The sequence below is a fragment of the Fringilla coelebs genome (genome assembly GCF_963513975.1).
Source record: "Fringilla coelebs genome assembly, chromosome: 1".
Taxonomy (NCBI): domain Eukaryota; kingdom Metazoa; phylum Chordata; class Aves; order Passeriformes; family Fringillidae; genus Fringilla; species Fringilla coelebs.
In genome coordinates, this window is record NC_140028.1 from 89256970 (window position 1) to 89273052 (window position 16083).

At 42.1% G+C, this 16083-nt stretch overlaps 1 protein-coding gene across 1 annotated transcript in view; it reads left to right on the forward strand.

Moving 5' to 3' along the window:
• The window catches only part of PHACTR1 (phosphatase and actin regulator 1), a gene marked incomplete at both ends in the record, with an annotated part of 292048 nt that overhangs the window by 263478 nt on the left and 12487 nt on the right, over positions 1-16083 (forward strand). The window contains one exon of the mRNA XM_084206533.1: positions 13436-13491. Coding sequence (XP_084062659.1) covers positions 13436-13491 — 56 coding nt within the window. The remainder of the gene's footprint in view (positions 1-13435; positions 13492-16083) is intronic.

Here is a 16083-nt window from a genome sequence, read left to right on the forward strand (position 1 = left end):
GAAGGAAAGCAAATGTCACTCCTATATTCAAAGAGGAGTCAGGGAATTATAGGCCAGTCGACCTCACATTTATCACCAGGAAGGTGATGGAGCAGCTAATCCTGGAAACCATATTCAGGCATGTAAAGGACAAAAAAAGTCAGCAATAGTCAATGTGAAAAGAGCAAGTCATGCTTAATTAATGTGATAAACTTGTGAAATTACTGACCTGGTGGACAACCAGGGAGTAGTAGATAATGTCTGTGTAGATTTCTGAAAGGCTTTCAACACCGTCTCCCATAAAATTCCTCAGGTGTCCAAGAATGGCCCCAGCCACTCAGGCTTTTCAGTCCATTTACCCATCCAGTCCAGAGGCTGCTGTTCAGTGGCACAGAGTCTAGTTGGACTCCAGTACCTAGCAGCATACCCCAGGGGGTCAGTAGTGGGTCCAGTCCTCTTTAACAACCTTCATTAATGGTCTGGATGACGGGCAGAGCGTTTCCTCAGCAAACTTGCTGGTGACACCCAGCTGGGAGGTGTGGGTGATGCACTGCAGGACAGTGCTGCCACACAGAGGGATCTTGACAGGCTGGAGAAATGGGCTGGCAAAAATCTCATGAAGTTCATCAAAGGCAAGCACTAATTGCTGCTCCTAGGAAGGAATGACCCCATGCACCAGTATACGTTGGGAGCCACCCAGCTGGAGAGCAGCTTGGCAGAAAAGGATCTGGGGGTCCTGATGGGCATGAAGTTGGACATCAGCCAGCAACTTGGGGGGGGGGGGCAGGGGGAATGTCTGATAGTATTCTAGGCTGCATTAGAAAAAGTATTGCCAGCAGGTCAAGGGATGTGATCTTTCCTCTCTACTGAGCACTGGTGAGGCCACATCTGGAGTGCTGTATCGACTTCTGGCTCAGAATCACAGAATATTCGGAGTTGGAAGGTATCTACATGGATCAAGACTCCTCTGTAGAAAAGAGATGGGCATATGAGATAGAGTCCAACGAAGGGCCACAAAGATGATGAACTGGAGCATCCTCCCTGTGGAGACCACCTGAGAGAGCTGGGACTGTTGAGCCTAGATAAAAGGCTCAGGAGATCTTATCAATGTGTATACCTGAAGGAAGGGTACAGTGAGGACAGAGCCAGGCACTCCTCACTGGGGCCCGGTGACAGGACCAGAGGCAACAGGCACAAACAAAACAAGGAGGTTCCCTCTGAACATCAGTAACATTATTTCTACTCTGAGAGTGACCCAACACTGCCACAGGTTGGCCAGGGGGATTGTAAGATTTCTCTCTGGGGAGACATTCAAAAGTCATTTGGACACAGTCCCAGCTCTAGGCAGACGGGTTGGATCAGGTGGGCTTCAGAGATCCCTGACAGACTCACCATTCTGTGATAACACAGGTATCAAAAACCAAACAATGTCAATGTGTATTAGCAACATCTTTGGGTTTTGAAGTGTATGACAATGTTGGCTGATTTTTCTGTGTGCCTTTGGCCAAATTCTGTCTCAGACTTCCTCAAATCCTGCTTCCCTTCACTCTCTGCAGCCTAAGGTTTCTATGAATATGTTGCATAAAGCTATTCTGCTGCAATGCTTGACTAATTTCTTCTGATTTGGGTTATTGCACAATGGCTGTGCCAGCACAGACAATTTAGCCAGGTCACAAGCTTTGACAAATGCCTGTCTATGACATGTAGACTGTAGAAGTCTCTTACTTCAGTCCCAAGAGAGTGTGGGATCAGCTCTTGCAACCAAACTCCTTGTGTTCTGCTCCATGGAAAAAGGACTCCGTTTTTAAACAACAGCATCTCACACACATGCTGCATTCACAAGGAAATCAACTCCAGACACCCAACTTTCTTCAACAAGCATTTCTCTCAGCCCTGTACTTCCCCATCCCCTCAGTCCATCTCTGCCATAGCACAAAAAAAAAAAAAAAAACCCAAAAACAAACAAACAAACAAAAAAAACCCACCAAAAACCAGAGTCTCAGTTTCCCTTCCAAGAGTTTTCAGTGTCCCTGCACCCTTGTATGGCTCTTTTCTAACAATCTGAAGCAAAACCTTAAGATCTGCCTTGAACATTTTCTATCTGTGGGTGAATCCAGAGACAGCAATCAGCAAATTATTGTTCTTGCTCACTTTGGGGAATTGGGAGCTTGGTCTCTCACAAACATCCCAGACAGTCTGCAGTGGTGCTGCCTGGTATCTATACAGTAGCAGGGATCTCCAGTAATGTTGTAGAGCAGTGTTCTGATGTCTCTAAAGAAGAAAACAGAGTGGAAGTGTGTATTTAATGAGCATTTTGCTAAAAACACTGCTCAGAGGAGTTTGAAAAGCTGACATAGTGTAGTAGTTGTGAGATATTCCCCCCACTTGTGCTCCTTAGCAGCTGGTGTTCATTAGCTAGTCCCAGCAGACAAAGTTGTTATTAGCATTAGATAATCTCCAGTCATAAGAGTAGGCTTACCACCCAATAAACTATAGGCTACAGATGTAAATTCAATCTGCCTGTAAAGCAAGACACAAGTCCATATGGCTGTGGCCATTGGGGCTGGAAGGAGGGCCTGAGAGGGTGTATCCTTTTACTTCTGCTCAATGTGGATGAATGAGAAATTGCATTTTTTAAACCAATAAAGAAGGTGAGCAGAACTAGGAAGCAGGCATTGTGCCTGTTTGCCCAGGCCATCCTAGTCAGCATGCTTTAGTCCAGTCTGCAGCCTCTCATAGCAGTAGGTGCTGTTTCCAGCTTTATTAACACTTGGTGCATCATCAGTAAATACTCAGAAGGGATTTTTGTCAGGGTGACTGTGATTATTTCCTTTGCTGCCTTTTTCCAAGCCCACTGTCCTTGCTATCACTGCAGCTAGATATCCAGAAAACAAGTGTATGCCACAAAACCAGGGCACTGAATGCCCAGGACAGAGGTGTTTCAGTCTTGGCATTTGAGTGTGCCCTGCAGGGAAATCCAGGCTTCTCCTATGGCATGTCAGTAGCCATGAACAAACATACTGTGCTTGGCTTGAGTACAAAGTATTTTAAATATTCATTCTCTTCAGCCTTTCTGCCTGAATGCCAGCTGCAAAGCTATTCAGTAAGGAGCTCAAAAACCAGTCACCAATGTAAGGCAATCTTTCTTTAGAGGGCAAACAATTGCAAAAAATGTGGAATTTGGTAGCACCCTCATTTGAAATATCACAGGGAAGATATCTACAACACTTTCCCAATGAGATTTAAGAAGTGAAGCGTCTGAAGTGTAAAGGAAAAATGATTCTTTAGGTAAACAGAGCCAGGAATAATTTTCTCTCCCATTTTATATAAGGAAGATGTAATTGGGCATTCCCTCCCCCTCCATAGTTCAACATCACCTCTCGTTAATGAAAAAAAAAAAAAAATGTAAAGAATACTGGTACCAAATACTCATCCCAGCAGCTAGAATGTGGTAATGAAGCAGGTTTTCACATTAATGAAGTGCCAGGTAGAACAGGGGGATGTACAGGCACCTGATAGAAGTCAGAAAACTGAGCATGGAGAAACTTCAGTGGGTGCAGAACTGAGCTCTCAAAACTTGAGGGAGAAAATGTAAAGAGCTGATGTCACACTACGCAGGGGACAAAGAGAAAGGCTGCAGCCTGCTCAACATAGCACAGAGGGTTTGAATGTCCCTCTGGAAGTCTTTTCTTCTCCAGGGGGGATTGTTTATTTTGAAGTTAAGTGTATTTGCCTGGAAATAGGATCTTTGTTACTTTGGAGATTATTGATTCCCACTGCTAATTCCCTATTTGATGTGATAAGCCTCTTTATAGCATTCCATTTGTTTTGCTGTGGAAATATGTACAAAGCAACAACAGAAAAAAAGCTTATCACTTTGTAGTCCAAATTTAGCCTCCAGGTAATTATGTGTATCTCAGTAAATTCCAGAGAAGAAAAGGCAGATGGGAGAAGAATTCTCCTGGGTAAAAAATATTTTGTCATGCTTTTAGACCACTAGATTGAACCTAAAGGTGATGATATAACTGTGGAATAATTGTATCTAATATTTTTTCAAAATACAAATATGCCATTTCTGACGGCATGGGGTTTTTTTATTTTAACCAGGTGAAATAATTTCATCTGTGTTCCTTTTTAAAGCTAGACATTTTTGCTATTTTCGATCTCTGGTGCTGCATGTTTTCATTGATGTTCCAGGAGATGCTAGGATTTTTTTAAAAATTGGTTTTGACCTTTGCTAATGCATAGAGGCAGAAATAGGCTCTGGCAGTGAAGGTGTTAAATACACACCAGCTGGGAATTTGTACAGTGGGCAAATCTCTGGATAGGGTGGTGAAACATGACATTCTCTAGAAAGATGAGAAATTATTGTGCAGCTGGTGATGCAGATGTAAAGGAATCAATGTTGTAAAACGTGCAAAGACCTGGTCTGACCAGCAGGTATCCCCTTAAATGTTGAGGAATGACCAAGGCACCTGCACTGAAGTTTGCAATGCAGATGCTGGAGATAGTTCTTGTAATCCACCTCAGTAGATTTGCACTTGGAGTCACTGTAGCAGTTATTGGAAGGAGAATTGTGCCTACTGGACTTGGCTAAATAATGGATTTTTTTGCATTTGGTGCTCAAATGGAACAAAATAATTAACAAGTGGAGTAGGGAAAACTGACTAAAAATAGCAAGTACAGGCATCATTAATTTTTTTATTACACACTGAAAGCTAGCATTTCAGGTCAGAATTAAATATTGTCTAGTGCATTTTTTATGCTTTTTAAATTTTATTGTTTTTGAGAAAAGTGTGTCTAGTGAGTTGGTTTTTTTCAGCTGAAACTACTCACTAGGTTTGACCTCACCTTGCAGATAGTTTCTGACCTTCTAGAACTCAATTTTCCAGCAATTTTAGTTTGTCACAAACATTTCAGCCAGCCCTAATTCTTAATCTTCAAGTGAATATTTTAGGCACAGCCCTTTGCAAAAAGTTACTACTGTTTATTACCTGCCTTTCATGAAGTCTGGGGATCTGAAATCTCACAATCTGGGGAACTGAAATCCCTCTGTCACAAAATAGTTAATTGCTCTTAAAGCTCTCAAATTTGTTTACTTCCAGAAATTTTCCACTTCAGTAAGAAGACAAAGTATGGGCACCATGCTATTTCCTATGCATCTTTTCTACTAGAAACTGAATTATTGTGGTTTTGAATTACTAACACTGCCAATTTCTGTTAAAAAAGCCTTTATTTAGAGTTCCTATATTGTGGCTGTTCTAAGTCACTGAGTATTTTAGCTTTTGATTCATTTAGCAGAAAGGATGTGAGTTGCTTTATTTTTTACATCACCAGTGTAAAGTGCCTTTTTGGAGAAGAATTTTATTCTTGCACTATTGTTCATTTGCCTTTCTTCATGATGGCACTGGTAAAATGGTCTGCAACAAACTAATGTGGTCAGGGGATGTATGTGATACAGGCTGAGAGAGCTGGGGTTGTTCAGCCTGGAGAAGAGAAGGCCCCAGGATGACCTTAGAGCAGCCCTACATTGCCTAAATGGGCTTCTCAAGAGACATGGACAGGGACTTTTTACAAGGGCATGTAAAAAGGGGGACAAGGAGGAATGGCTTTACACTGAAAGACAGCGGGTTTGGATTAAATATTAGTAAGAAATTCTTTTCTGTGAGGCTAGTGAGACACTGGAAGAGGTTGCCCAGAGAAGCTGGGGTACCCTCATCTCTGGAAGTGTTCAAGACCAGGTTGGATGGGGCTTTGAGCAAGCTGGTCTAGTGGAAGGTGTTCCTGCCCATGGTACGGGAGTTGGAACGAGATAATCATTAAGGTCCTTTCCAACCCAAACCATTCAATGCTAATTCCTCTCTCTGTACTTTGAGTGGTCTGTAGCTGCTGTAGTAACAGAGGAGACTTGATTAAGTTGGCTGTGTGTATGTTGAGATTGACATCAGCTTGCTGGTGAAGCTCCCCATCCAGATTTCCTTCCTGAAAATGAACAGCTTTTTACACTTTGGATAGAGATTTTCCATGATGGTCACAGATTACTTGGACTGCCAAGCAAAGTTGGTTTGTTTACATGTTTAAAATGTCTCTGGCTTGATATTTTAGGGTTACAGTTGTGTTAGTGCGTATGTGAATAAGATAAGGTGCTGCTGCTTTTTTCATTAAACAAATTCCATGTTGGCAGTGCTGGAAGTGTTACATACCTGCTAATGCACAGGTGATGTCAGTCACTGTGGTCACAGAGGCCCATCAGGGGGTCTGATCCTCAAACTAACTAAGCACAGGGAAGATGCTTCCTCCATGATGTGTTTCAGCCCTCAGCCCTTCCTCAGAGCCAGCAGCTGCTTCTCAGGGTAGGTTCCATTTAAGTTTGTGGCAGCAGGTTTCTCAGAAGAGGATCCTTAGCAGAGAGTGTTGATCAAAGAGAGCAAAGATCACTGGGGCTTTAAAAGGTGAAGAGCTTTGGGGAGTGGGGCTGTACTTTCATTGTCACCCCTCAGCCTCCCTCCGTGTTTTCTTCCCTGCTCCCACAGAACTTCTTCCCACCTAAAGCATTGCTTTTTGTCTCCATCCCAAGGCCATGCCCCATACACAGAGGAATAACTGCTTTATTCCTATATCAAATATGTTCCAACATCCAAGCTTCCCTGAGCATCAGAAGCCAGGTGGGGATTTTCCCCAGGGTGGGGAAAATTCCAATAGAGAAGGAGATTCTGCTCTTCTGGCTCATGCTTGGAGATGGCTTTGCTCTTAAGAGTGTAACTAACTTTATTCACTGCTGTAAGTATATCTGTTCACAGATACAAAGCAATATTACTGTAGAGAGATTTTAAAACAAACCATTCAGTAATGCCTATAGACAGCAAGCATATCTGTTCAGCTCAGATTGATTATTTTTGGTGCCATTTTACTCAAGTCATTTACAGATTGACCTTGAACTGTGAATTATGATATCTGTAGCTTTGTAAAATCAGCTTTTAATTCAATATTATCACATTTGGTGAAGCAAGTGTCTTCTCACAATGCTGTATAGACAACAGAAGGACAATCACTAACATTTTAGAACATTTTTTCCTCTATTACAATGGGTCCTAACATCCATCTGGTTTTTCTGGCATGCTTTAGATTTCAACCAGCATTTAGTACATTTTTCACTCTGGATTTCTAGTACTCAAAAATATCCCATTCTTATTGTTCCAAAAATACATTCTTGAATTAGATACTTAATAAATTCCCTCTCCTAAAAATGATTGTTCTTTGTTTCCTACTGCAGTTGTTGGATATTTTGTTCTTGGGACTAGGGATAAGAGATTTGAGAAGTAATGCTGCAAACCTTGTGTGGTATAACTGTCTTAATTCAGCTGTGCCTTTTTTTTTAAATCATTTGAACTTACATGATTGTATTTTATGTGAACAGCCAGCATTTGGCTGAGAGCTTTGATGTTAATGGAACAGCACAGTAATTAAATGGAGGAGGCTCCATTTTGGAGGTTGAGGTGTGAGGCATGGTCTTGCAATGTTCCACAAACCAGCATGCATCACCCAGTTAGTGTTATTGAACATGGGGACAAAATCTGGATTTGTGTGTCTATCACTGCTTGGCATTATCTTTAGAAAAGAAATTAAGTCATTCCTTGGGAAAATGCAATTGTCTGCATTATTATAGTGGGCTAATGGAAGAGTGATGACCTAGGTATGTCATTATCAACAGTGATGCTAGTCAGAGTTATAGGGCTGTCTAGTCATTGCTTCATTTCTTTTAATGAAATAGAGAGTTCATGGCCCAAAATATTTCTGCTTTATTTGGGTATTTTAAAGAAATTTGTTCCATAGATGATGAACAAGATTTTAACATTATGCAAACATAATGAATTGTTAAAATCTACATTTCGAATATGATATTCTTTTTCCAGGAGACCTGCTCTGGGCAGGCAGTTCTTTCTCAGGAAGCTTGTAACTTTCCAAAGAATAAATCAAAGTCATAATAATTCAATCCCTCAGTGAGCTGAACCAGAAAAAATGGCATTATTTGAGGCATGACTCAAGAATAGATTCACATGATCTAAAGAATGGGAAAACAAATTGGTCAGTTGTAAGAGTTTTAAACAAAGAGCCAGCTTGGTTATATTTCTCACTATACACGGATGTTTGAGCAAGCAGAAAATTTGCTGATTAGTTTTCCCAAAAATCCTCACTGCAATCTAGACTAATCGGAGCTTTAAAATCTGTATTGAAACTGTTTCTCAACACAAAATCAAGTCTGGGATAAGGATAATTTTGGGGGGTAGTAAATGACTGCTTAGAGCCTGAATTAAAGTCTGAATAATTTCAGTTGTAAATCTGATTTTCCTGTAGAGCCCAGCTGGAAACACAACTGCAGATGTGTTATGGGAAATATAATTTGGTTGGCTCGCATTCCAGATTGTTCTGTACTTCTTGCAGTACACTAATGCTGAGCAAAAGCATTGCCTCTCTCCTCAGGGTTATGGGACTGTTGTAGCCATCCTGGATCAAATGTCAGGGGAACACAATTAAAAGTCCAGGGAACACACTGGGATACTAAGGCAGAAGTAGTACCTTGCCAGTAAGGGACTGTCAGAAAGTACTTTTATCTTCAACTGATACTTAGCAGTTTTTAGACTTTCACCAAAAGCAAACACTTCTTACCAAAATTGTCTAACTGGTTCTCTGCTAAACCATCCCAGTGGTGTTTCACCCATTTTCCTAGGGATGAACTGGCATCTCTGCCCACGTTGGTCTGCTTTAGTCATTGCCACAGGCTTCTTTATAGCTGCAGAAGCACCACCATCTCCCAGAGGCTGAATATTTTAAATCAACAGGGAAGTGGAGAGCAGTCATTACATGATAACTGAGTCGTGGCAAACACTCCTTATGGTTTTATTACCCTAATTTCTCAGGAAAAGGAGTTATATGGAGTATGATCATGACTGATACCAGGAGACTTGTCACGCTTACCTGTGAGTGAGTTTAAAGAAAGTAATAATCCTACAGATTAGCGAACATCTAATGGAGTCTAGTACAAGAATTTTATTGGTATAAAACGGTTACACTTGCTTCTTTGGGTAGGGATTTTCTATTTAATATACTCTCCATTTATTCACTCATTGATAAAACTGCATTTAATCCCATTTTATAAATCCTGTTTAGGAGAATGATAGTCCTCTGTAGACTCTACAGTCTGGCTGGCAAAACCAAGGCTGTCACTGCAGAGAAAGTGAACCTCCAGGCTTACAATGATTTTTGCTCATTGTGCAGTGAGGTAAGGAAGGAGGTAGTTCATTCCTGCCCTCTGCTAACAGTTAACTGCTAGAAACAAATACAAGATTTTCTTCTCCTCTGTATTTCTCTGAATTTTCTGTACATGGCATGGGAGTGCAAAGAACCCCTGACAGCCTTTACTTGGTTAATTCTTCTTTGCTATCGGCATTATTATTATTATTGGGAAAGGCGAGGTAAATTAAGACTCTTTATTCAGATTGAATTTTCCTCATCTGGAATTATTTTGCTGATGTAAATCAGTGCAGTTCTACTGGCTTCAGTCATGCTCATTTATGTCAATTAAAGAGCAACATGACAAGTAGTTCTTTTAGCAGCTGGCTTCTCATGTGCCCAGCTCAGATTTACTGCTCTGTTAGAGCAGTGTCTAGGGTAGTATGAGCCCAGTTGCTGCTGATTAAGGATTTTTGCACATACAGAATAAATTCAGGAGTTGCTCCAGAGGTTATGCCCCACTGTGCTCAGAAGTTATTTTACATCAGGGTGACTTAAGTCATGAGGAACAACTGTGTGAGCGTGACTTGGCTCAGAGATGCCTTGGGGATATTCTGGACATCTCACCATCCTGCTGTGTGCCCTGTCATGTCCACCAGTCTTGTTCATGGCTCCCACACACCAGATGTCACCATTCAAGCACTGGAGAGCTGCTAAGTTCTGCCTTCCGTGTCTGCAAACACTCACAGTTAATAAAAGTCTGTCAAGTGGGTGGGGAATCATTTTCCAGCAAGCCCTGTATTATATCCGGCTATTATACTTGCATGTGATCCACACTAGGCTCTTAAATTCTCTTGTCCTCTGGACAGGGGCAAAGATGAATTCCTGGTTCACAGAAGACACATGCCCCACATCATCCTGTTCACACAACAACAAGCTGGATGGCATAAACCAGCTTTTTCTTGGAGCTCATCCACAGCAAAACAAGAGATCAAGGAGAGAAAACCCATGACTCCTGGTAGGGGACAGCCTAGGCAGCCAGGAGCATCTCGCCTCAAAGGTGCTGTCAGACAAAAGGGCTGCAAAAATCTGAGCCAAGGCCCCACAACGGGTTGGCTGCTGGCCTGAGAGCCCTTGGGGAGTGGCCACACTCCAGAGCAGAGTCAGCAGCGCTGTGTACTTCATTTAAGTGTTTTGTCACGCCCAAGGACGTGTTTTTCCTTTTATTGCTCCTGCCGAATACTGACACATGGAGCAGAAACTTTTCATTCTGAGTTCTCAGTTTGCTGGGGAGGGTCCAAACAGTAGCATCCATCACTGAAAATGCTGCCTTTCTTTCCTGTTGATCCCTGAGGAGATTACACCCACACCAGCCAATATTTTAGATCTACAGCGATTGATTTTGTATGATTGTCCCTTCCGGCCCCAAACTCCTACTTATCTGCCATAATGTGACCAGCCCAGCCCAGAGCAAATTCAAGGCAAGCAAACAAGCAAAAAAAAAAATAGAAACACCCAACAAAATAAGCCTCACTACACTGTCCTTATGAAGAACTGCTCAGTTCTTACTGTCTAGCACAAGGAACGTGATGCATTTGATCATGCAGAGAATTAATTCAGAAAATTGGTTTGCTGTCAAGTTTATCTTTGTAAATGTGAGTGGTTTTTACTGACAAACTCATTTGGATATTATTTTTTCAGTGAAATTCCAGCAAGGCTTTCCTTATGTCACCATAAATCTTAGGAAACTTTCCTTTGTAGTAAAACCTTTATCACAGTATATTTGCAAAACTGTTGTAATCGATATTGCCAAAATGTATGAAGCATAAACCAAGCAATACATTGTAAAGCACAAATTACAAAACACTTCCTGTCCTCTTGAATGCCTGAAGCATATGGATGGCACAGTGAAGGTGAGGCATCTTCACACATGAACATTTTAAATACAGAAAGTGCTGTTAGAGGTGGTTACTTGTTGAGGTCTGTCTCCCCTGTTCCTTGGTCACACACGTGCACTTACTCTGTCTGATGAAACAGCTGGAGTTACCTTTCTGATCAACAGCAGCACCACACATCTCCCTCCATCCTTACAGTTTGCACAAGCAGATCCATTCTTTGCTGAGGCACCAGGTTCCTCCCTCACCTCCATTTTCTCCCATTTAATCTGATTGTGCTGCTAATGAGACACCTTCTTCCTGACCTGTGGCCTCCCGACTGCCTCATGCAGCCCCTGTGATGTTAAATTAAATAAGGCACAGCAGCAAGCCAGCAATCAAACTACTGAAATCAACCTGTGCAAGCTAGGTGGGCTTCATTAACAACTTTTTATTCTGGGCAGGGTAGGAAGGATGGCAGAAGAGGGGAGCTATCACCACTGATGTTTGCCAAGGTCAGAGCTCCATGCTAGAGATGGTGCACTGAAAGTAAGCGTGGAAAAAAAGAAACTGTGTCTTTGCAGCCATAGTAATAAAGCAAGAGCTGCTTGTGTTTCTTGATATACATTATCTGTAACTAGTATCAAGATTTTCAAAGATTAACAGAGATGTTAACAGCTGTTCAACATCTGGCAAGCCTAGAAATTAGGTGGCAAGAAACAAGAGCTTAAATGATGCTGTTCTGAGGAGCTGGTGGAGGTGTTTGTAAGCCCCAATAGTCTGGGGACAGAAGTCACTGTAACATCATATAAGGAATTAAATTAAATGACCAACAGACCATGAAAAGAGATAATTGGGAGAGCTTGGAAGGGAAGGGCTGTCGAAGGGGCTGGGTATATATGAAGAGCTCATCAAGGAGGGACTTAAAATGAAGGAGCAGGAGAAGGCTCAGTCAGTCCCAAAGGATGATTGAAATGGGCATGTAACAGGAGTTCATGGAGATTAAAGCAGACACTGGCACTGGAGGCCAGGAACCTCAATGGCTTCTATTCATGACCTTCTTCATCCTCCAGTGCTGCTTTACTACTTGCACTGTAAGGACTAATTAAGATTTTGTTCCACTACTAGAATACCTTAGCTTTTCCTACTGCCTAATCTTCAGACTGTAAAATCAGGTGCCTGTAAAGTTTCTACCTTCAGACAGCTAGTGTGGGAGATGGGCTCCTACCCAGTTCTTGTTCAGCCCTGTGCTCTGCACACAGTCTGAGGGGCAGGGGTCTAGAACTGGCACATGAGCTCCTGGCCCTGGAGAAGGCTGGGGATGCATGTGCTAAGCATCTTAGTTCCTGTGTGGTGAAGAGCCATTGTCAGACATCTCTCGTCCAGCCCTGCAGGGCCAGCTCCATTTCAGGGAGCTGCTGAGTCAGGGGACCATTCCTTGCAGAAGATGAAGCCATGCAGCATTCTTATCATTTCCTATCAGTGCCCAGTAACCAGTTGCTCACAGGGAAGCTGGTCCAGTTGACAGAGACTGGGGCCCTCAAGCTGGAAACGTCTCTGAGTGACCACGTCTGAAGGAAGAGAAGGCTCTGTCGTGTCACTGGTATCATTGACAAAACACCCATTGACTTGGATAAAAGTATGAGGATGCCCAACAGTGCTGACTTCTGATGTCATCTCTCTGGTTTTCTTTGTTTTGCAAAGACCCTTTTGTGCTTGCTCTGTATTCTGAATATTTAGGTCATTCCTATGTACAGAGCCCCCATTTGTAATTAGATTGTGGGGTTTGTTGACCCTGTTACAGACAGATTGACTAGCAAGCTACACTGATCCTTCAATATAGGATTTAATAAAAGCCACAAGAGGAGGAGGAGGGTTGCTATTGTTCTGCCCTCAGTGCTGCCAAACAGTCCCTTGTTTTTCTGTGTCTGTGTGTTCAAACACTGTGTGAACCAACGGGGCGCAGCAAGGAGGCTGGCGAGAGAGCAGTGAGAGGGTTAGCTGGATCCTAGCTAGAAAAACTTGTGCAAGTCAGGAAGAAGGCATGGAGGGAAGGAAATTAAGTGGAGACATCTGTGTGGCTTAGCTTTCAGCAGCTCTGCCTGGGGTAGGGGTGGGAGAGTCATGCCTAAGATGACATAACATATTTTGTCTTTCGTGGGTTGGAAACAGAGGAAACTGCGAAAGAGAAGCATGGTGTGTGTCACGCATGGTCCAGGCAAACCAAGTACATAATGGAGCAGTGTCAGTGCTTTCTGTTCTGCCTTTCACACCCCAAAGTGACTCTTCAAGGCAGAGAACTGAGGAGACTATGATATGGTCCAAAAACTGATCTTGGGCTTTTTTCGCAGACGACTGAGCCAGAGGCCGACTGCTGAAGAATTGGAGCAGAGGAACATACTGAAACGTAAGTCCTGATTCTGCTGACATTTAACCTGAAACCAGATAATTTGAGTTAGGTTTCATATACATTTGGTGTTTTTTATAAGCATCAGCTATTCTCTGTAAGCATCACTGATAATAATTAAAAATAATAAAGGGCATCCTAAGTGCAAATAAGCGTGAAGGTCTGTAACAACATCTAGATCTGCAGAAACAGTTCTTTCAAATCAGAGTCAGTAAATTTACAAGAATAAACAACCTAAAGGGAAAAAATCCCAGGTCTTGAATGACATTCCAGACAGGGGGTCAGACATCCTGAAAAGCCTCCTTTGTGCAGCACTTATAGAGATGAGCATCCCATTGTAAGTTAGTAAAGACATTAGGATATAGTTCAATTAGCTTTCCTAAAAATCTTCACAGCAATCTATGCTAGCTGGAGCCTTTATTCAATTTAAAAAAGAATCCAGTGTGACTCAGGGTTATTCCCCTGAAACGCTCCCTTTAAATCAGCCAAAAATTTGCTGGTAGATCCTCAGCCCATGTTATTTTAAAGGGACAAAATACCACTCAGAAATCCTGAACCAAGTTAGTAGATACATTGCCACTGATTTCAAGGGAAGTTGGACCGAGTCCAACTTTCATAACCTCATGAATGAACAGAAAGTATAGTTTCTTTACTTGCATGGAAGTGTTCTGAATATGAAAAACAAAAAAAGCTGTTTATCTAATTGTTGTTGTTAATTTAGAAACAGAAAAAAAACCCAAAAAACAAGTTTTTCCCCTTTTAAGTTAGTAAATGCATATTTCCAGGAAAATCTTTTAAAATTACCACAGAAAAAAGTATTCCAAAATGGTATCTTATACATAATGTCTCCTTAGGTAGGTCTGTAATTCACCTTCTCTTGTTCGAATAGCTGCATTGTATAGAATTATAAAAATGTGGTAGCAGAAGATTAATTCTCTGAAAATCAGCAGAATTCATTTTTCAAATACTTCAAAATCAAATTCTTAGCAGATTAATTATAGTGTTAATGCCCAGCAGGGTCTTCTCATCTGTTGATGTTGTTACACATGGCAGTCAGAGAGAGAGAGAGAGAGAGAGAGAGGCACCACTGTGAATGCAAAGAGCAGAAAAGACTGGACAGCAGAGCAGCGTGGGCAAGCCTGAGGCTGCTGGAAAAGCCATTTGTTTGGGACCAGCCCTCTCTTAATAACTGTACTCCTTCTGTCTGCTCCTAACTCTGGTGACTGGCTGCTGGAGGAAGGCAGGGGCAGAACCTGGGGAAATATTTGGCACATCCAGCTGTGATTGTATCCCAGGGGCATAGCAGAACAGCTGGAGAAGGGGGGACCTGCGACGTGACTGATGTCAGGCTCAGGCACAGAGAGACAGAGGCCAATTTTTTGGCAGCTCAAGTTGTCATCCTGGGACCTCTGAACAAACACATATCAGGCACCACCTGGCACTGGTGCATGACCAGCAAACACTGCCCTGGCACTGGTGGAGGTGGCATCTTGGGCACCTGCTTTGAACCAGCATCATCAGAGAGCAGCATCTCCAGGGCTGGGTGCCTTGCAGACATTCCTAAAGGTCACATCGCCAAGCACAGCAGTCACAGAGGGCCCTAAAGGTGTCTTACATGTCAGAGGAATTACCCCTTGAGTAACACCAGTTTCTTTTTTAATTGAATAAAGGCTCTTGAATGGCATGGATGTTTGAAAATAATACCTTGATTCCAGAACCATATTGTATTTCCTAAATGGAATTTTTTAGCTTGCTTTAGCACAGACCTGCCCCAAACATGTGTGTCTTGGTAAACTAACAGCTTCCTAATTACAGGAAAGAGTAATGTGGTATTTCCAAGGCATTCCAACTTTCGGTGAACCACAGCAGGAAAGAAAAAAATTAAATTTGTCACATAATTTAAAAAAGAAAGCATAAACATACTCTACACTTCAACAAGTAAATATAAATATTTTCTGGTTTGTGTGTCATTTTTTGTCATTTCTCTAGACTTCTGAGAAGGAGCATTATAATAAATATAATGGAGTGTAGGGAGAGGCTCAGCAAGTGCTAAAAAAAGACTGTAAATTCTCTGCGTAAGCAGGTCAAGCAATTTGTGAAAGCCCAGCCCAGAGCACACACAAACACAAAAGAAAACCTACCAAGCTCTCAAGTAGACTAAACAGGACTTTCTCTGCAGTTAAAGCTGAAATCTCCCTGATGAAAATGTTGTGTCTGGTACCATGATGTTCCTATTACACATGTAACTGCATTACTGCCCATGCTGATGGGGAAAAAATGAGGCAAAATGTGGTTGGACAAGCAGTCTTTATACATGAATTGAATGCTTCCTAGGTCTGTGCTACTGCAATAATTATGAGTTATCTTTACAAGGGCAAAGCATCCATTGCCAAGTTCTGCTTCTTGCTGATAGCAACAGTGGAATCACAGCAGCCACAGCAAGGAAACAGCACAGACAGACAGCTGGTTCTTGTAGGATCTCCTTCACTGAAGTATACTGACTCTAGATATTTAGGTCAAGGGCATGGAGTGGGAGGAGTCCAGGCCTGCAGGGTTAGTTTGAAGACTAAAGAACACTTTGCAGCTGTACTT